General features: G+C 46.7%; 2 protein-coding genes and 1 pseudogene across 2 annotated transcripts; 1 reads left to right on the top strand and 2 right to left on the bottom strand.

Annotated features, from left to right (window-relative positions):
* The first annotated feature begins 408 nt into the window (after nucleotides 1-408).
* LOC136470581 (probable inactive leucine-rich repeat receptor kinase XIAO) lies at nucleotides 409-11418 on the top strand (annotated as a pseudogene).
* A 3947-nt stretch (nucleotides 11419-15365) lies between these two features.
* Nucleotides 15366-17471, bottom strand: LOC136474813 (uncharacterized protein At3g28850-like). The gene has a single exon (XM_066472378.1). The coding sequence runs from the start codon at nucleotides 16751-16753 to the stop codon at nucleotides 15599-15601; it is 1155 nt and encodes a 384-aa protein (XP_066328475.1). The 5' UTR covers nucleotides 16754-17471; the 3' UTR covers nucleotides 15366-15598.
* Nucleotides 17472-20699: 3228 nt separating this feature from the next.
* On the bottom strand, nucleotides 20700-21212 carry LOC136470580 (classical arabinogalactan protein 4-like). The gene has a single exon (XM_066468379.1). The coding sequence runs from the start codon at nucleotides 21210-21212 to the stop codon at nucleotides 20700-20702; it is 513 nt and encodes a 170-aa protein (XP_066324476.1).
* Nucleotides 21213-22060: the final 848 nt, after the last annotated feature.

The following is a 22060-nucleotide window of genomic DNA, read 5'->3' as shown; positions in this document are numbered from 1 at the left end:
CGGACGTCCACCGCTTCGACGACGACATGGCCGCGCGACGCGATGGCCAAGCCAGCTAGAGCTCGCCACGTCCAGTATGCCCGTTGGATAAGCTACGACATATATGATGCTTTTGCGTTGGACGTAGGCATCAGCACTTTGGCCGTTTGGCGTAGCAACGGGTGGCCGACCGGTCGCTAGCGGTCGAGAGCGAGGCCGGCCGGCGTCCTCCTCGCGCGACCCTGCACGCGCACGTGCCCGCTCACACGGCTGCTCAGTGCTCACCCACACGCGCCTGCTCGCCACCCCTGCTTTGGGTTCGTACGCGACGGCCTTGCGGAACAGTGGGTGCCACGCTCTTCGCCGGTGCCGGCGCCCCGCCACTGCCATGGGCGTGCGCGCCCGGGCAGCCGTGCTCTGCCCGCAGCCATGGCCCCGACCACGCGTCACCGCCACCGCGTGGACCTCACGGGCCCCGTAGCTACCGCCTCCGTGCTACCGCCAAGCCTCCGCATCCTTGACCTCTCCGGCAACGCCTTCTCTGGCGCCATCCCGGGGGTCCCTGTTCACCGCCTTCTCCGTGTTGCAAGAGCTCTACCTCTCCTGCAATGGCTTCTCCGGCGGGGTACCGCCATAGCTGGCGCTCTTGGGCGCCCTGACGCGACTCGAGCTGCAGCACTGAAAGGTCCTAATGGCTAGAGGGGGGGGGTGAATAGCCTATTAAAATTTCTACAACAACACTTAGCACACCGGATAGACAATTATAAGGCGAAGCAAGTGTTGCGCTAGCCTACTAAAAATGCAAGCCACCTACCATAATTCTAGTTTCTATAGATTCTAACTACACAATGACTATGGCACTACACTAAGTTAGTGTGCTCTAAAAGGCTAACTAAAGAGCCACACTAACCAAACTAACAATCTCTCACAACTAACTACACTAAAGAGCTTCATAACTAGTTTGCGGTAATGTAAAGAGAGAGAGAGCAAGATAGTTATACCACCGTGTCGAGGAATGAATCAATCAATTACAAGAATGAAAACCAATGAAGACCAATCACCTCGGAATCAAATGATGACACAATGATTTTTTACCGAGGTTCACTTGCTTGCCAGCAAGCTAGTCCTCGTTGTGGCGATTCACTCACTTGGAGGTTCACGCGCTAATTGGCATCACACGCCAAACCCTCAATAGGGTGCTGCACAACCAACACAAGATAAGGATCACACAAGCCACGAGCAATTCACTAGAGTACCTTTTGGCTCTTCGCCGGGGAAAGGTCAAGAACCCCTCAGAATCACCACGATCGGAGCCGGAGACAATCACCAACCTCCGCTCGACGATCCTCGATGCTCCAAGCCGTCTAGGTGGCAGCAACCACCAAGAGTAACAAGTGAATCCCGCAGCGAAACACGAACACCAAGTGCCTCTAGTTGCAAACACTCAGGCAATGCACTTGGATTCTCTCCCAATCTCACAAAGATGATGAATCAATGATGGAGATGAGTGGGAGGGCTTTGGCTAAGCTCATAATGTTGCTATGTCAATGCAAATGGCCAAGAGAGTAAGCTTGAGCCGGCCATGGTGCTTAAATAGAAGCCCCCACGAAATAGAGCCATTGGCTCAATTATTGGGCTAACTACGCATCGACCGGACGCACTACTCGAGTGCACCGGACGCACCGTTCGTGAATACTAGACGCGTCCGGTTGCTCCCAGACCACCACATGTCTAGTTCAAACCAAAGTAGCCATTGCTGCCCACACTTGCTGTCGACCGAACGCTGAAATAGAAATGACCGGGCGTAGAGCAATAGTGTCCGGCCGAGTCCAGAAAGTAACCGAGGCCGATCGGACGCGTCTGTTAGAAACTGATTGGACGCTGAGCCTCAGTGTTCGGTTGAGTCCAGTAAGCACCCACGGTCGACCGAACGCATTCGGTCACTTCGGACTGGCCGCTGCCAGCGTCCGATCAAATGCTTTACCGAACAACGACTTTGCAGATTCACACCGGATGCATCCGGTCGCTGAGTTCGTCGTTAATACCGGACGTGTCCGATCACTATACCGGACACGTCCTGTCACTCTGTGATCAACGCGACTAACTCCTTTTCACCTCTATCTTCTTCACCCTTCCTCAAATATGCCAACCACCAAGTGTATCACCTTATGCACATGTGTTAGTATATTTTCACAAACATTTTCAAGAGTGTTAGCACTCCACTAGATCCTAAATGCATATGCAATGAGTTAGAGCATCTAGTAGCACTTTGATAACCGTATTCCGATATGAGTTTCACCCCTCTTAATAGTACGGCTATCGATCCTAAATGTGATCACACTCACTAAGTGTCTTGATCACCAAAACAAAATAGCTCCTATCATTTATACCTTTGCCTTGAGCCTTTTATTTTTCACTTTCTTCTTTTCAAGTCTAAGCACTTGATCATCACCATGGCATCACCATCATCATGTTATGATCTTCATTTGCTTCACCACTTGGAATGTGCTACCTATCTCATGATCACTTGATAAACTAGGTTAGCACTTAGGGTTTCATCAATTCACCAAAACCAAACTAGAGCTTTCAATCTCCCCCTTTTTGGTAATTGATGACAACCCTTTCACAAAGATATGAATTGAAATTCAATTTAATCCATGTTGCTTGTCCAAGCATATTTACTATGTGTAAAAGGATATGGACAAGTTTCATGAACTCCATATGGTAGCAATTGCTCCCCCTACATATGTGCTAAGAGTTTGGATTAAGCTTGCACATATGCTTAGATAGAAAATATAGGAGACAATGTCTACCAAATGATGCTAAGGTATGAAAGATGGACCTTTGAAGCGTGATACCAATCGGAGTGCACCATTATACCATCCTTAGCACCATGGTTAGCTCGATATCACTTAGAAAACACTTGTAAATGAAATCACTAGATAAACTTATGCATGCTAGATTTTTATTTCATCATTCAAACCTACAACTAGCATACACCACACAAGCATGGATATTGAAAATTTAAAACTTGTGCCATGCAAGCAAACATATGAAATGCACATTCAAATGCATCCATACAAGTTCATGAGCTTGCTCCTCCTACTTGTGTGCTTAAAATTTTAATTGATCCTTTTCTTTGTCATATTCTCTCCCCTAGGTCAAATTCTCTATTTCTTTCCCCCTTTGTTGTCTTTTCACTATCTTTGTACACTACTTCTCCCCCTTTGTCATGAATGACCACAAAGGCTTAAAGTATAGATAGGTTAGGATTATCAATGTCAATCAATGGGGTGAGTATCATTTTTCCAAATTTGGTTCAATCTAGAATACTTGCCAAAGATATTTAACTCGGTTTGATCCAAGGACAAGCTTCTTCACACCTCTAAATAAGGGTTATCTTGTACCATAGTTGAGTTAAACACTTAGAGCTCATTTTCTAGATCAAACACTAGGTTTACAAGCCCACAAACATGTCATAAGCTACCACTAGATCAAGTCAAGCATAGAAGCAATAGTGGTACCATACAATCATCAAATTCATTTGATTTTCATGAATGAGTCTATTAAATGTGAAAAATGACTAGATGCACTAAACATGTCCTTAGCAAGGATGTATGCCATGCCAATCAACTTTTACCTTGGATTGCTCGAAGGAGAGGCATGTCATATAAGTGGGGGGGTGCATCAACACATATTTGAGAAATCCAATATGTTCAACTCATTCCTTAGCTTGCAAAACCTTTTCTCATCCAATGGCTTGGTGAATATATCGTCAAGTTGATCTTCGGTGCCTACACTCTCAATGCAAATGTCCCCTTTTTGTTGATGATCTCTTATAAAATGGTGGCGGACATCAATGTGCTTTTGTTCTTGCATGTTGAACCGGATTGTTGGTTAACTTGATTGCACTCTCATTGTCACATAGCAATGGCACTTTCTTGAACTTGATTCCAAAGTCATTCAAAGTGGCATTCATCCAAAGTACTTGTGCACAACAACTACCGGCGGATATGTATTCGGCTTAGGCGGTTGATAATGCAACACTATTTTGCTTCTTTGATGACCATGAGATAAGTGATCTTCCCAACAATTGATATGTGCCTGAGGTGCTCTTCCTTTCAACCTTGCATCCTGCATAATCCGAGTCGGAGTAACCAACTAGCTCAAACTTTGCTCCTTTGGGATACCACAAACCAACCTTTGTTGTATGCTTCAAGTACCTCAATATTCTCTTTGTAGCCTTCAAATGACTTTCTCTTGGTGAGGCTTGAAATCTTGCACACATGCACATACTAAACATGACATCCGGCCTTGATGCGGTCACATAGAGTAGGCTTCCAATCATAGACCGATACAATTTTTGATCCACCATATTTCCACTTGCATCACTATTCAAGTTGCCATTTGTTCCCATTGAGTATGCTAATGGCTTTACTATCATTCATGCCAAACTTCTTGATCATGTTCTTGATATACTTGCCTTGACTCACAAATGTACCATTCTTCAATTGCTTGATTTGAAGACCAAGGAAGTAACTTAACTCTCCAATCATGGACATCTCAAACTCATTAGCCATCATCTTTCCAAACTCATCACAAAAGTCTTGATTGGTTGATCCAAATATGATGTCATCAACATAGATTTGCAACACAAATAAATCTTTTCCAATCTTTTTGATGAAAAGAGTGGTGTCAACGTTGCCCATCATGAACCCTTTAGAGAGTAGGAAGTCCCTCAATCTCTCATACCATGCTCTAGGTGCTTGCTTCAAGCCATACAATGCCTTCTTCAACTTGTACACATGGTCGGGCTTTTGTCATCTTCAAAACGGGAGGTTGCTCAACATATACTTCTTCATTGATGTAACCATTGAGAAATGCACTCTTAACATCCATTTGGTAGAGCTTGAAGTTGTGGGCACAAGCATAAGCTAGCAAGATTCTAATTGCTTCCAATCTAGCAACCGGGGCATATGTTTCTCCAAAGTCAAGACCTTCAACTTGTGTATAGCCTTGTGCTACCAATCTTGCTTTGTTCCTTACTACTATTCCATCTTGATCTTGCTTGTTTCTAAAGACCCATTTGGTTCCAATCACATTGTGTCCCTTTGGTCTCTCTACTAATTCCCATACTTAATTTCTTGTGAAGTTATTCAATTCTTCATGCACAGCATTCACCCAATCAACATCCTTCAATGCTTCATCTATCTTCTTTGGTTCAATGGATGACACAAATGAGAAATGCTCACAAAATGATAGTCAATCTTGATCTAGTTTGCACACCTCTAGAAATATCTCCAATTATAGTGTCCAAAGGATGATCTCTTGCAATATTTGTTGGTTGGAGTATTGGAACTTGATTGCTTGCACTTGCTTGATCATTGGGTTGAGATGATGTACTAGCCACTTGATCTTGTTCATTATCATGAGAGCCACTTGTACTAGCTTGATTTGTATCATCTTGCATATTTGAGTTAGAGAGCACTTGCACTTGATCATCTTCATCATCATTCACTTGCCTAGGCCTCAATTCACCAATATCCATGTTCTTCATGGCATTTGAAAGTTGAATGCCTCTAACATCTTCCAAGTTCTCATTCTCTACTTGTGAACCCTTGGTTTCATCAAATTCAACATCATGAACTTCTTCAAGAGTACCACTATCCAAATTCCAAACTCTATATGCTTTGCTTGTAGTGGAATAACCAAGTAGGAATCCTTCATCACATTTCTTGTCAAACTTGCCCAATCTAGTGCCTTTCTTCAAGATATAGCATTTGCAACCAAAGACCCAAAAATATGCAATGTTGGGCTTTCTACCATTCAAGAGTTCATATGGTGTCTTCTCTTTCAATGGGTGACAATAGAGGCGGTTGCTACAATAGCAAGCCATGTTGATAGCTTCGGCCCTAAAAAGATTGACTCACATTGTACTCACTAAGCATAGACCTTGCCATATCAATGAGTGTTCTATTTTTCCTCTCAACAAGGCCATTTGATTGTGGAGTGTACTTGGCCGAGAATTGATGTCTAATTCCAAATTCATCACACAACTCATCAATTCTAGTGTTCTTAAACTCACTACCATTGTCACTTCTAACTCTCTTGATGGTTGTTTCAAACTCATTGTGAATGCCCTTGACAAATGATTTGAATGTTGCAAACACATCACTTTTGTCCACTAGAAAGAATACCCATAGTGTATCTAGTATAATCATCCACTATCACAAAGCCATATTTGTTACCACCAATGCTAGTGTATTGAGTTGGCCCAAACAAATCCATGTGCAATAACTCAAATGCTTTACTAGTGCTCATCATGCTTTTCTTAGGATGGGTGTTTCCAACTTGTTTGCTGGCTTGACAAGAGCTACAAAGCTTATCCTTCTCAAACACAACATCTTTCAAGCCTCTAACCAAGTCATGCTTAACCAATCTATTCAATTGTTTCATTCCAACATGACCAAGCCTTCTATGCCATAACCAACCCATGCTAGACTTAGTGAACAAACATGTAGATAATTTAGCTTCACTAGCATTGAAATCAACCAAGTATAGATTCTCATATCTAAAGCCTTTGAAGATCAAGTTAGAGCCATCTACACTTATGATCTCTACATCATCTACCCCAAATATGCATTTGAATCCAAGATCACACAATTGAGCCACGGATAGCAAGTTGAAAGTTCAAGCTCTCTACTAGCAACACATTGGAAATGCTCATGTCATTGGATATTGCAATCTTACCAAGCCCTTTGACCTTGCCTTTGCCATTATCACCAAATGTAATACTATCATAACCATCATTGTCATTGGTGTTGATTGAGTTGAACATTCTTGCATCACCGGTCATGTGTTGAGTGCACCCACTATCAAGAACCCAATGCCTTCCTCCGGCTTTGTAATTGACCTACAAAAGAAGATCAATTCTTTTTAGGTACCCAAACTTGCTTGGGTCCTTGAAGGTTAGTTACTAAGCTCTTTGGTACCCAAATGGCTTTCTTCTTTGAGCCCATCCATGGTTTACCAATGAACTTAGCCTTCACACCATTTGTACCCTTAGTAAGCACATAGAAAGAATTAATCTTAATTGAGGATACATTAGCATTTTTGCTTTTGTTCTTGCATTCATGCTCTACATGACCAACTTGCTTGCAACTAGTGCAAAACCGACCATTGTTCTTCACAAAACTAGTCTTGTGAGGAGCAAAGGCCGCCTTGCCTTTCTTAGGGGTATAGCCCAATCCCTCTTTGTAGAGAGAAGCTCTTTGGCTACCCAAGCACATAAGCAAGCGGTCCTCACCACCATAGGCCTTAGCCAAGGTGTGAGTGAGCTTATTGACCTCCTTCTTGAGGGTCTCATTCTCAACCATTAGTGAGGCATCACAAGTGAAACCATCACTACTAGATGAGGTGGAAGTAGAAGTACTACAAGAAGGGTTAGCGGGAGCAACAATGATAGGCATAGATAATGATTCATCAATTATATCACAAGTTAAGCCTACATCACAAGTCTCAACATGCTTCTTTTTATTTTGTTCATTAAGCAAAGAGGAATGAGCTTTTTCAAGCTTCTTGTGAGCCTTGCCAAGCTTCTCATGGGCTTCCTCTAGCCTCTCATGAGATGCATTGAGCTCATCAAAGGCTTGCTTAAGGGCTTTTAGTTCCTTACGCAAGCTTTTGCATTCCCTTCTCTTAATGCCAAAGTGTTCTTTAGCATCTTCTAGCATGTCAAATAGTTCATCCTTAGTAGGTTCATCATCATCACTATCACTATCATTTTCATTTTCATTATCATGTTCCTCATCACTTCCATCATCACAAATTTGTACCTTAGTGGCCTTAGCCATGAAGCATGATGGAGTGTCGAAGAGAGAAGGCTTCTCATTGATAGCAATGCTTGCAAGTGCCTTCTTCTTGGTGGTCCTTGTCATCATCACTATCATCATCATCACTTGAGGAAGCATCACTATCCCAAGTGACCACATATGAACCACCTTTCTTCTTCTTGAAGGTCATCTTGTCCTTCTTCTCTTTCTTTTCCTTCTTGTCCTTCTTCTTGTTCTTCTTGTCATCATCTTTGTCGCTATTGTATGGGCATTGAGCAACAAGATGATCTTTGCTTCCACAATTGAAGCACCTTCTTGACTCTTCCTTGTTCTTGGATGAAGATTTCTTCCTTCTAGCACGGTAGCCCTTCTTCATCATGAACTTGCTAAATCTCTTGACAAAGAGAGCCATCTTCTCATCATCATCATCATCCCATGAGCCATCATCTTCACTTGATGTTTCTTGCTTTGCCTTGCCCTTGGATGATGTGGCCTTGAATGCCACACTCTTCTTCTTCTCATCTTTCTTCTCCTTCTTTTCTTCCTTCTCATCATCATCTCTATATGTATCATCGGTCATTATATCTCCCAACACTTGGTTTGGTGTCATGGTGTCCAAACCACTCCTCACTAGAATAGTGACCAATGTGCCAAATCTTGAAGGCAAACATCTCAAGAACTTGTGGGAGAAGTCCTTGTCCTTCACCTCTTCTCCAAGTGCTTTGAGATCATTGACAAGCACTTGAAGCCTATGAACATCTCCGGCACACTCTCATCCTCCTTCATCTTGAAGCTTGCAAACTTCTCTTTGAGAATGTATGCCTTTGCACCCTTCACGGCTTGAGTGCCCTCAAATGATTCCTCCAATTTCTTCCATGCCTCATGAGCTCTCTCAATGTTCTTGATTTGCTCAAAAGTTCTCTCATCCAAAGCATCATGGATGGCACTAAGAGCAATGTCATTATTTTGGAGTAGCATTTCTTCGGCGGCGGTGGGAGCCTCTTCATCTTCAATCTCAATCTTTGTCTCTACCACCTTCCAAACCTTCCTATTGATTGACTTGATATAAGTTGTCATCTTAGCTTTCCAATAGGGATAATTTGAGCCATCAAATTGGGGTGGCTTCTTGGTGTTGTTGATTTGAGCCATTTTTACACCGAAGGTTGTTAAGCCTCAAATCACGGATGACCTCGGCTCTGATACCACTTGAAAGGTCCTAATGGCTAGAGGGGGGGTGAATAGCCTATTAAAAATTTCTACAACAACACTTAGCAAACCGGTTAGACAATTATGAGGCGAAGCAAGTGTTGCGCTAGCCTACTAAAAATGCAAGCCACCTACCACAATTCTAGTTTCTATAGATTCTAACCACACAATGACTATGGCACTACACTAAGTTAGTGTGCTCTCAAAGGCTAACTAAAGAGCCACACTAACCAAACTAACAAGCTCTCACAACTAGCTACACTAAAGAGCTTGATAACTAGTTTGCGGTAATGTAAAGAGAGAGAGAGCAAGATAGTTATACCGTCATGTCGAGGAATGAACCAATCAATCACAAGAATGAATACCAATGAAGACCAATCACCTCGGAATCAAATGATGACACAATGATTTTTTACCGAGGTTCACTTGCTTGCCGGCAAGCTAGTCCTCGTTGTGGCGATTCACTCACTTGGAGGTTCACGCGCTAATTGGCATCACACGCCAAACCCTCAATAGGGTGACAGCACAACCAACACAAGATGAGGATCACACAAGCCACGAGCAATTCACTAGAGTACCTTTTGGCTCTCCGCAGGGAAAGGTCAAGAACCCCTCACAATCACCATGATCGGAGCCGAGAGACAATCACCAACCTCCGCTCGACGATCCTCGCTGCTCCAAGCCGTCTAGGTGGAGGCAACCACCAAGAGTAACAAGCGAATCCCCTAGTGAAACACGAACACCAAGTGCCTCTAGATGCAAACACTCAAGCAATGCACTTGGATTCTCTCCCAATCTCACAAAGATGATGAATCAATGATGGAGATGAGTGGGAGGGCTTTGGCTAAGCTCACAAGGTTGCTATGTCAATGCAAATGGCCAAGAGAGTGAGCTTGAGCCGGTCATGGGGCTTAAATAGAAGCCCCACGAAATAGAGGTCGTTGGCTCAATTATTGGGCTGACTGTGCATCGACCGGACGCACTGCTCGAGTTGCACCGAACGCACCGTTCGTGAATACCGGACGCGTGCCGTGTCGCTCCTAGACCGCCACATGTCTAGTTCAAACCAGAAGTAGCAGTTGCTGCACCACACTTGCTGTCGACCGGACGCACATACCGGACGCTGAAATAGAAATTGACCGACACGAGCAGGTATTATCTGACTGAGGTCTAGTAGAGGTAACCGAAGGCCGATCGTACGTGTCTGTAGAAACTTGAACCCGGACGCTGAGCCCGCAGCGTTCGTCGAGTCTAGTACGCACCCACAGTTCCGACGCGGAACGCGTCCCGGTCACTCCGGACCGGACGCTGCCAGCGTTCGATCAACTAACTGTTACCAAACAACGACTTTGCAGGATTACACCGGACATGTCCCGGGTGTGCGATCCGCAACACGTCCGGTCGCTGAGTTCGTCGTTGACCAGCGCGACTAACTCATTTTCACCTCTATCTTCTTCACCCTTCCTCAAATGTGCCAACCACCAAGTGTATCACCTTGTGCACATGTGTTAGCATATTTTCACAAAAAAATTCAAGAGTGTTAGCACTCCACTAGATCCTAAATGCATATGCAATGAGTTAGAGCATCTAGTAGCACTTTGATAACCGTATTCTGATACGAGTTTTACCCCTCTTAATAGTACAGCTATCGATCCTAAATGTGATCACACTCATTAAGTGTTTTGATCACAAAAACAAAATAGCTCCTATTATTTATACCTTTGCCTTGAGCCTTTTGTTTTTCTCTTTCTTCTTTTCAAGTCTAAGCACTTGATCATCACCATGGCATCACCATTATCATGTTATGATCTTTATTTACTTCACAACTTGGAATGTGCTACCTATCTCATGATCACTTGATAAACTAGGTTAACACTTAGGGTTTTATCAATTCACCAAAACCAAATTAGAGCTTTCAAGCACAACGCGCTCGCGGGTCCACCTCGACGTGAGCGGCAACGCGCTGTCGGGCTCGCTGCTCGGCGCGCCGGGGACGCTGTCGTCGTCGCTCTGGTCCGTCGCGGCGCGCAACAACTCCTTCTCTGGGCCGCTGAGCGCCGCGGCGCTGGCCGTGCTCCCCGTGGTGCGGGTGCTGGACCTCATGGGCAACGCGGTGTCTGTCGCGGTCCCGGGCGCTACGCTCGTCCAGGAGGCTCCCGATGGCGGATCCTCCAGCCAGCTAGTGGAGCTGGACCTGAGCGGCAACAGGCTCGCCGAGCGGCTGCCAGCCTACCTTGGTGCAATGCCGCGGCCCGCGGCGGGCCTGCTTTCGTGCCCGTGTGGCAGCGGCGGCAGTACTTGCTCGCACGCCCTCATGGCCACAACAGCAACGACGGCGGTGCCTGCTCGTGCGCCTGCAGTCTATTTGACAAAATGCATTGGCGTAGGGCTGCTTGATTGAGCCTAGTCATCATGCTACATCAGCATGAGAAGCCAACGTGGAGAAGTATGGACCTAAGTGATACGGCATACAAAGTTTATGGACCCAAAAAACCACTTTGAAAGTTGATGGACCTAACCGAAACCTCCTCACAAGTTAATGGATCTCTGATGCATTTAACTCTAAAATAATATATCTATAAAAGCCTAAAAGCATTGTAATTTGAAATGGAAGGAGTACAATTCTTACTTGTTGAGGTGTCAAATGATTTAAATTTTGACAGTAGTTATATAAAACGTACTGATATTTATGATACAAATAAATATCATTAAATCATTTATAAAATAGTTTTTTTGTAGTAAATTAGTTGGAGACATAAATGTAACAACATTCACATAAATTTGATCAAAGTTTAGCTCCCGTAGTTGCATCCTTTTGTGGATACAGGGAGTAGTTTCTATTTCTATCCATGTTAAGTCATGTAGATATTACATGTAGAAATCAGTAATTTTGCATCCAATAGTTGCATTCTTGCTTTTTTGTACCGGCCTATGTTGAGCCGATTTAGGCCTCCTACACCCTGGACCTGGCCCTATTTCATTTTCACCCTGGGCGTGCCGACGTGGTATCCTGACCCACACTAACATGCCTGCCGCAAGGCTGCACCGCTGTAGCAGCGTTCTTGGGAGGCCGACATACCATTACTTCATCGATGATTTAGATCCCGTTTGAAATATCGAAATTTTTTAATCCTATGTTCTCCTATGAAATTAAAATGAATTCTCTAAAACTCTTATGTTTCATACGGGTCATATGTTGTATCTCATATATTTTCTTTTTTTCCTATGCCAATATTGGACATGTTTGGTTCATACCGGAGTTTACCACACCGAACTTTAGACAAACCATAGATAGCACAGAAAAGTAGTCAACCAGAAAGGCACTGCCTTTGGAGAGGGGCAGAAGCTAACACCAGGAAAGTTGCCAAAGCAGCATGGCCAATGGTTTGTATCCCAAAGGATGAAAGGGGATTGGGGGTCCTAAACCTGCAAACTCAAAATGAGGCACTGCTGCCCCAAAAGGATCTTTTTGGTGGCGTGATATCTTAAAACTGCTGGACAAATATAAGAGTATGAGTATGGCATCAGTTATCATCTCTGATGGAAAATCATGTTTGCTCTAGGAGGATCTTTGGAATGGTCAAGTCAGAAAATTTCAATTTCCTGAGCTTCATTCTTTTGCTAAAAACAAGTCTAAGTAAAGCACACACTGCAAGCACAGTATCTGATCTTTTTAACCTGCCAATATCAGTGGAAGCCTTTGAACAGCTGCAAGAGCTAGAAACTGAATTCTCTTCAATAATCCTCACTCCCATGAGTGATAGTTGGACTTATATATGGGGATCCTCACAATTCTCTTCCTCCAAAGCCTACAAACTGCTCACAGGACATACCCAAGTTGATCCCACCTTCAAAAGGCTTTGGAAAACTTCTTGCCAAAGTAAACACAAAGTCTTCTTTTGGTTAGTAATGAAAGACAGGATAAGTACAAGAAACATGATGAGAAGGAGAAGAATGCACCTAGATGATTACAACTGTGTTCTCTATCAATAGCAAACTGAAGAAACACTAATGCACCTACTCTTCTACTGCAACTTTGTCAAGAATTGCTGGTGGGCTCTGAACTTTGCATATGCAGGCAACCTCTCAATCTTCCATATCGTTGAGAATTGGAGAAATTATATGTCTGCTCCCTTTGCTTTAGACATCTTTATTCTTGTATGCTGGTCCATCTGGATGGTGAGGAATGACGTTATCTTAAAAAACAAGGTTGCTTCAGTTGATGACTGTAAGAGGAACCTCACGGCTGAAGCACTTATGCTGCTACACAGGACGAAAGCAAGGATCACCACTCTCTTAGAATCATGGATTCAGTCTCATTTGTAATTTACCTGATCTTCTTCCTCTCTTTCTTTGTTTCCAGAACCCCCTCTTCTCCTTTTCTCTCTTTAATATCTCTATTTGTGTATTCTTTGTATGTCTTTTTTATTTATTAAATTGCAGTAGGAGCTTCTTGCACCTCCTGATTCCTCAAAAAAAAAAGAAGGGTCTGCTTGGTTTATGTCCCAAACTTGCCAAACCAGAACTCTTGCGTGCCACACTCACTTCTGGCATTGTTTGCTTCTTGATGCATCTCTGGCATGCCGCACTTCAATATGCTTGTTTGTTGTGCTCAGCTACTACTTTTGACGCCAAGTGTTGGGCCAGCAAAATGGGCGCCAGACTTTTAGCGGGGTTAGAGATTAGTTAGACAACCTATGGTCACAAAGCCCAACAGACCCGAAAACCAGTCTATGGTGTGTGGAAAAAGGTGCTAAAAAGGCACGTCATAATTGCGGCAATAAACTAAACGCACGCGCTATGAAACTTTGGTATGCCTAACTTGTGACATGACATTCTTGTTAAGTCACGTAGATACTACACATATAAGTCATATTCTCATTGCATGAAAATAAAATTTGTCCAATAAAGTACCGTCTCTTCTACACATATTGTTATTGTTATATCTTAGTTTCCATATAGACATGATTTGCCTAAAAACTCATATTCTCCTCCCTCTATTAATTATCGTGTCACGTTACCATTTTGCTAAATTGATAAACTAATAATTAATAAATATAGAAACTATCTGGTTCGTAGGTTGGTAGGGCCCCATCTACGTGATTCTGTGACACACCGAAGTACTCCGTACTACCAAACAGAAAGTTTGGAGCACCAAGTACGTTTGAGCATCTCGGCACCAGCCCTTGAAAGCGTTGACGATACGTACAATACTGCTGCTATGTTCTACTTCCTCCGTCTAGAAAAAAACGTAATTCTAGTTTTGAACATGGACACGAGCGTCATGTCCTGGTTCAAAGTTAGAATCACATCGTGTCTAGATCATGTCCAAGTTTAAAGTTATAATTGTGTTTTTTTTTTTCTGGAACGAAGGAGTAATTAAACAGAACCATTGGCAGTTGATATGTGCTCGTAGCACGGACGACATGTCCGGAGATCGACTGCTCCGCGCCTCCGCTGCTCTTGGCCAGATCCTGGTGACTCCGTAGCAGTTCGCCAGTTCGTAGGTCGTACGCGCTGCCGGAGACGGCGCGCACGTGGCACTGGCGTATCCATGCGGGACAAACACCGGCCACCTGCTTCATCGCATCTTCATCCGGTTCACGCATCCCCCTGGTTCAGATGGCACATACTCGGAAAAGGGCCGATCAGGCCTTTTTTTTGTTTCACGGAAGGCAGCAGCAACCGAAAAAGGCAGCTAGCTACTTCGGCACCAATTCGTGCCTGATTGAGTACTGCGTCACAAAAACAGTAGTGGCATAACTGGCCCGTAGAAAACGCGTTTCGTTATCAAGGGTTCGCCGCTCGCATTGTTCCATTGGCAAAACTCTTATTACACGCGACGCTCAGCTCGTTGATTTTCTGGTGGTGGAACCTGATCATCCGGATTTAATGTCATGTTCGTTTGTTTTATAAACCATATTTTTTCAGTTAACGAATAGTATTTTTCTCTCATAACAAATCGTCCAACAGTACTTTCAGCCATGACTTATTAGCCAAGTGATCAGGGCATAAGTTCTCGACTTGACACGGGTGCTCGTGTTTTTCTGGATTTATTCCATGATCTAAGATATTTTTTCAGTGGTAGATGACGCGTCTGAGTCCAACTCAGTTCTTCGTAGGTGCTCATAGGTATAAGAAGATGCTCATAGGAGTAGGGTGTGTTTTTCGTAGGTGCTCATAGGGATAGGAAGATGCTCATAGGGGTATGGTGTACGTACGTGCGTTTATAGGGATAAGTATGCGCTCGTGTATGTGAGCGTCTACGTCTGTAACTGGGTCTTAGGAAAAAAAAAACTCTTATCACACAATGTGCTCCAGAAGCAAACGACAAGAGGTGGGAAATGCAATTGCAATGCATATCTCATCGGACTGTTGTCATGTCTTGTGCTTGTACACATTTAAATCCAGTCATCAACAAAACATAAATACGGTCATCTGTTGCTTCATCAGTCCTAATAAAGTTACACATGCGTGTAACTTCTGTACAAACCCGCAGCTAGAACGACAAATACTCCTCAACAAAATCTTACAAACCCACACTAATAAAAATCCCATAACCCATAGCAGCTCTGAGATTTTCACAAGGAGCAGAGAGGACACCGCACTAGCCCGTTCTCGTTGCACTCGGGGCACCGCCTGAAGGTGCCCACTTCCTCGAGGAACACCTTGCAGCTGCCGGAGCACTCCTCGCAGGGCACGAACCGCACGCCGCCGCAGCCGGAGCACGCCTCCAGGGCGCCCTTGCTGCTGGATCTCGGTGGGGGCGCCATCTCGCAGGCCTCGAGCGCCTTCGACAGCTCGCCGGCCTCATGCATCCGGCGGACCTCCTCGGCGCCGCCCAGGTGCCTGCCGTCCGCGAACACCTGCGGGAGCCTGCTGCCCGCGGTGGAGCCCAGCGCGGCGTGGAGCTCGTCCTTGAACCCCGAGTGCATCGACAGGTCGCGCTCGTCGACGCGCATGCCGTAGCTCTGCAGAATGGACTTGGCGGACCAGCAGTCCTCGTACGTCTTGCGGATGCCGCGGAGGCTGGTCAGGTACAGCACCACCTTCCGGGTGCTGTCCGGCGGGGGCGGCAGAGCCGGTGGCTGCGGTTGCGGCGGCGCCAGCTTGGCGAGCTTTGCGTCTATCCTCTGCTGGAACGCGCTGACCCGCGCGCGCACGATGCCCGGGAACCTCTGTATCTCACGCTTCTTGACGCCCACCTCGTCGCCGCCCCCGCCACCACCCGGGCCGTCAGGCTTCTTGATACACTCCTCGTTGTCGAGGGGGTCGTCCGGCGGCGGGGGTATCTCATCCAGCGCCTTCCGGAACGCGGCGATGACGTCCGGATCGAACTCGGGCGATCCTGGGGCCGACTTCTCGCGCCGCTCCTCGCCGTCGGCGTCGCCGTCCTCGTCCTTGTCGTCGAGGCCGTCCATGAGCTCCCACACGTTGATCACCTCGGGCTCGCGGACCTGCGGCGTCTTGGCCGGCGAGCCCGGCACCTGTTTCTGCCGCCGCATCAGCTGCGGCTTCAGCGGCAGCGGCGGCGTCGTCTTCGCCGCGCCGACACCGCCGTCGTCGCGCCACTTCATTATCTCCTCCTCGTCCCGGTCGAGGCTGAGCGACCCCAGCGTGGAGGACTTGAGCGCGACGGTGTGGTGAACGCCGCCGGAGCGGCTCCGCGCGTGCGGCGACCGGCCGCCACCCCGGACGCCGCCGCGCAGCGCGTGCCTGGACCCCGTGCAGCCCATCGGCCAGCCGCCACGGTACGATCCAGAGAGCAACCCCGATCGAATCGGCAGCGGTAAGGCACAGTAGCTCAATGTCGGCGGGGAGCCTTGTTGGAGGAGCACTGGACCATCCCTCGACAAGAGCAGAGCAGCTGGGCCAAGAACAGCGAGGTCGAACAGCTAGCTGCGGCCAATTCAGAGGAAGGAACCGGTAGGTAGCTGGGCGCGTCGCCCCCGCCCCCGTCCTCTCGCGACCAGTCCAAGCGCGGATGGGGTCAGTCAAGCGTGGGGGAGCTCCACGGCGATCCTGGCGGGGAGGTAGACGGAGTGGCGAGGTGGGCGAGATCTGATGCAGGGCGAGGTTGGCTTGGCTGCGATGCGAGGGGGGAAAGGAAAGGGAGGAAAAGCTTTAAGCCGCGCGAGTAATGGAGCGTTTCGGGTCACGGCCTCACGGCACGGGCGGGTGGCCGCCGTGTCCGCGCGTAAAGCGTAATAACTCGCGCGTTTCGGTTGGGACTTGGGAGTCCGTGGCCTCGTGGCCTCGTGCCCGTGCCCGTGTCTTGGTGGAGTGGAGTCCCCGGCCGCGCTGAACAGGTGGGCGGAATCATTGCCCGCTGGTCAGTGCCCGCCGAGAAGCGGCTCCTGGTGCCTGTGATAGTCTGGAACTAGGGGAGCCGGGATTATCCGCATCGGCGGGAGAGACTACAGCATCGGATCGAGCAGTCCAGCGGCTGTACCAGAACTTAGGGCCCAGGGTCAAAATTTCGGTCAAATTTCGCGAAATTCGGTAATTTCGGTGGTGGCCGAAAGAAAAAATCCGAAATTTTGTAATACACTAATACATGTGTTATATAACTTTAGACTCAATTTTTTATTGTTTATATTGCATATTTTTGTATTCAATAGATGTGTAGTCATAAATCATACTAATATTTGTTTAGATTTAAATGTTTTTTTAGAAAAAGCATACTTCATGTGCTAGTCTCTAAAAAAATTTCGCCGAAATTTCGGCCGAATTTCGCGAAATTCGGTAGTTTTGGTGGTGTCCGAAATTTTTGCAATACCGAAATTGAAAACCCTGCTTAGGGCCACGATCCTCCGAGCACAGGAGTTAGGATCAGCCTCTGCGCGCACAAGTAAGGCCCTAGATCCAAAAATTTTTGGATTTTGATAACTGTAGCACTTTCGTTTGTATTTAGTAATTAGTGTCTAATTATGGGCTAATTAGGTTCAAAAGTTTCGTCTCGTGATTTCTCACCCAACTGTGTAATTAGTTTTTTTTTCGTTTACATTTAATACTCCATGCATGTGCCGGAAGGGGCAGCATCTGCGATGCAGTGTCTGAGCGCCCATGGTGATTGGATTTCCATTTTCCAGGGGCCATTGATGGTCTAAATCCTGTTGCAAGTTGTTTCGACGTGCGAACCAGTGGGAATGTGCGCGCGCGAGCTCGCTTAGAATTTGCGGGAACATTTTGAGTGCATCTACGTATCTGAACGTCAGGTAGCTAGTAGCTTGGTTTTTAACCTTGCTGCAAATACGGTTCGTGGACCACTCATGTCGACTACTGTGCCTTCTATTTTTGAACCCAGCAAGCCGGGCATTCGAGGACAGTGAATTCTGAACTTGAATTCGACGCCGCGGGCAAGGCAAGCTTAGGGTGTGTTTGGTTGAAATGTGGCTGTGGGAAAAAGCTGTTGTGGGTTGTGAGCTGTGAGAAAGCTGCTGTGGGTTGTGAGCTGTAGAAAAGCTGAAAGTTGTTTGGTTAAACAGGTATAAAATATACCTTTTATCTTTATCTCTCTTGAAACAACTATGGAAGAGCTTTTTATTCCACCAATTTCGAAAAGCAGAAAGCCAAAAGCCAAAAGCAGGGTCAAACCAGCTTTCAAAAATAAACTACGAAAAAACAGCTGCTTCTGAAAAAACACCCTCCAAAAACAGCCCCTTTGATTAAACTTTTGACTTTTGAGACAAAAAAACCAAAACCAAAAGCCCAACCAAACACACCCTTATCTTTCAACGAACGAGAACGATGCGAGCGATGGAATAGCAGCAGTCACACTGCCTCAGGCACCTGTCGCCGTCGCTGCAACGCAGCAGCTTCGCCCTTTTCTCTTTGTCGGTTAAGGGCTCGTTTAGATTGAAACTTTTTTCAATCTGATGAATAGTATCATTTTCGTCTTATTTGGTAAATATTGTTCAATCGTGGACCAACTAGGCTCAAAAGATTCATTTCGTGATTTCCAACTAAACTATGTAATTAGTTATTTTTTTACCTACATTTAATACTCCATGCAAGCGGCTAAAAATTAATGTAATAGAGAGAGTGAAAAAACTTGAAACTTTAATGTGATCTAAACAAGGCCCAGGAAAACTCCGCAATTGCACAGCTGAAACAGCGAGGCGTCGTCGGGTGTCACTGTCTGTCACCCCACACCCGGTAACGTACATACATGTCAATCCGCCGACGCGCAAGCGCATATATCAACGACGTACTGAAACTGAAAGCTCAGGCCTCAGCTCAGGGTCTGAAACTCTGAGGCCATATTTAGATTGCAAAAAATTTCAATCCGATAAATAGTAGCACTTTCATTTTATTTGGTAAATATTGTTCAATTGTGGATCAACTAAGCTCAAAAGATTCATCTCGTGATTTCCAACTAAACTGTGCAATTAGTTATTTTTTTTACCTACATTTAATGCTCCATGCAAACGGTTAAAAATTGATGTGATGAAGAGAAAGTGAAAAAACTTGGAATTTGGAGGTGATCTAAACAAGGCCTCGAACTCGGAACCGGCCAAAGGTTTTACACAGTCCAACACGCACCGCCAAGTACTTTGCTGTTCCGTCAGGTCAGGTGACCGCGCTCGCAGAACACTTCAAGCTTTGAACGGCGCTGCCGCGATCTCACCGACGCGCGCCGCGGGAGTTGTTGGACCAACGCGAGGGCGATTCGAAGTTTCCGATCCTTTCCGGCACGAAACCTGGGCAGTATTTCACTTTGTTGGTTGGTGGCGCCGAGTGCCGACCGGCGACTGCTGACCGTGCCGAGCAGGTGATGGCGAGTGCCCGTGCCCGTCGGCTGCTTCCACTTCCAGCCAGGAGTGGCGGCGTGGGTGGCATGGCATGTCAACTCACCTGCCCAGCTTCAGCAATCAGCAATTCAGCACTAGTCGGTGGTTTGTCGTCGGGTTCTGAATTCTGATGGTTCCCGGTTAGTGGTGCACCGCACTTCTTTGGGGTTTTGCTTATTTTTTTGTGCTGATGTCTGCTTCTGATGGCGAGGAGGGCTATTTTTTTTAAGGCCCCGTTTAGATGCGAAATTTTTTTAGCTTTTGGTTATCGTAGCACTTTCATTTGTATTTGACAAAAATTGTCTAATTATGAACTATTTAGGCTTAAAAGATTCGTCTCGTCAATTACAGGCAAACTGTGCAATTAGTTATTCTTTTTATCTATATTTAATGCTCCATGCATGTGCCGTAAGATTTGATGTGACGGGGAATCTTGAAAATTTTTGGATTTTGGCTTGTATCTAAACGGGGCCTTACTCCCAGTTCGGGACAGGTTGGATCTGGGATTTGCCGGATTGGTTTGGTTGCATGACAGACAGGTATGCGTGATCCATCGATTTGGCTCTGTCTGTGATTACCTGATTGGGATGGGAGATCGGGATTGTTCTTCTTCTTCTTCTTCACGCGCGTGGAGGACCACGGTACGGCGGGTTAAATGATACTATCGGTCACGGTGAAAATATTCGTAAATAGGATTGGTGAAAAGTGATCGGTCGTAGGTCGTAGCTCGCAAAGTGCTGACATGTGTAGCAGTCTCCATGAAGCAGCACTACTGAAACAAAACCTTTCTGATATCGGGTTCGCATTGGCCGGGGTCTTTGACTGTCTCCAACGAGGGAGACCTAAACACGACATCCATTCTCGGTTTTAGGTCATGCACAGGAAAAGGTCACGCACCAGTAAAACATCCCTCTCCAACAGCGACGGGGAAGGCCCATCCCGAAGCGGAGGACGACGGCACAGCCGAGGACGCCGCCGAGCTGCCTACCTCGCCCGCCGCGGCCTTGACGTTCAACCGCACGACGATGTAGAGGCCGACGGCGACCAGGGCGGCGAACCACGCCGGCGGCCCCCGGTCCTCATCCTTCCGCGCCCCAGCTTCGGATCCGAAGGGCGCGGCTGCGACGGCAGCCCCCGGCTTCGGCGGCGGCGAAGGTGGAGCCCGCGGAGCCTCCTCAGCGCCGGGCGGGTAGGAAGGGGTTGGGCGCCGTGGGGCCTCAGATCCGGCCGAGCCCGGGCGCAGGGTGGCCGTGGCGGCATCAGCCAGGCCCGGCGGCGGAGTGGTGGCGGCGGCGATCGACGCGGGCGGCGGCGGCGGCCATGCCGCGCACTCGCGCGCGCCCTCGCATGGGTGAGTCGCGGGGTCAGGCCTCGGAGGGGAGAGGGAGGAGGAGGAGGGCATCGGTGCCTGGGCTTCCTCCGACGCGGAGGCGTGCGCAGGCGGACCACATCGGAGATTTACGTAGCGAGGAGAGAGGCGGTGCTTTTTTGCGTTTCGTTTGGGCTCGTAGGCAAAATGGGTAACATGTTTGGGTCACCTGTTGGAGGATGTTTTGGGTAGGCAAAACTACTGTATGGGACGTATTTTGGGTTTGCCTCTCCGTGTTGGAGACAGTCTTAGCCAGCGCATTTACCGTTCAACAATTCCGAGCCACCACACTGAACTGAAGACTCATCTGTCATCTCAGCTCAGCTAGAGTAACTGCGAAGACGAGTACACCACTTTTCGGTGAGCTGTAGTCGCCTGCTGCTGAATCTAGAAAGGGAAATGACGCTGAAAAAGACGATGCCTAAAGTTCTGTGAGAGTACCACTCGACCCTGTGGGAGACCACTCACCAAGACAGCTCATTTCTTCCATTCTTTCTGCCTTTATCGGCCAAACTCGATGGCTCGTGAGTTAGGACTGCACTCTTGGTATCGATTCCGATGCTCTAGCTAGATCTTCCTGCTCGTGACCTCGTGATATCGCAACCCGGCAGTTCCTCATATGGAGCCAGATCTGTTTTTCTCCCTGAGATTGTTCTCATAAGTCAAGTCATCATAATAAAGACTAAAGAGATACCTGGGCCTGACCATCCAGACGTTTGAAATGGACGTGGGCCGCTATGCAAATCCAGGATCCTAGTCACGGGCTAGGAAACGAAGCGACAACTATTGCGTCCACTGTGATGACAACAAAGCGGCCCGTTATAATGTCTGCAGATTCTATCAAGGCCGACAGCCCACTAGGTTCTCACAAAGGACTGGCT

This window comes from Miscanthus floridulus, chromosome 8 (assembly GCF_019320115.1).
Source record: "Miscanthus floridulus cultivar M001 chromosome 8, ASM1932011v1, whole genome shotgun sequence".
NCBI classification, from domain to species: domain Eukaryota; kingdom Viridiplantae; phylum Streptophyta; class Magnoliopsida; order Poales; family Poaceae; genus Miscanthus; species Miscanthus floridulus.
The sequence above is the reverse complement of the archived record's forward strand: the minus strand, read 5'-3'. Positions and strand labels throughout refer to the sequence as shown.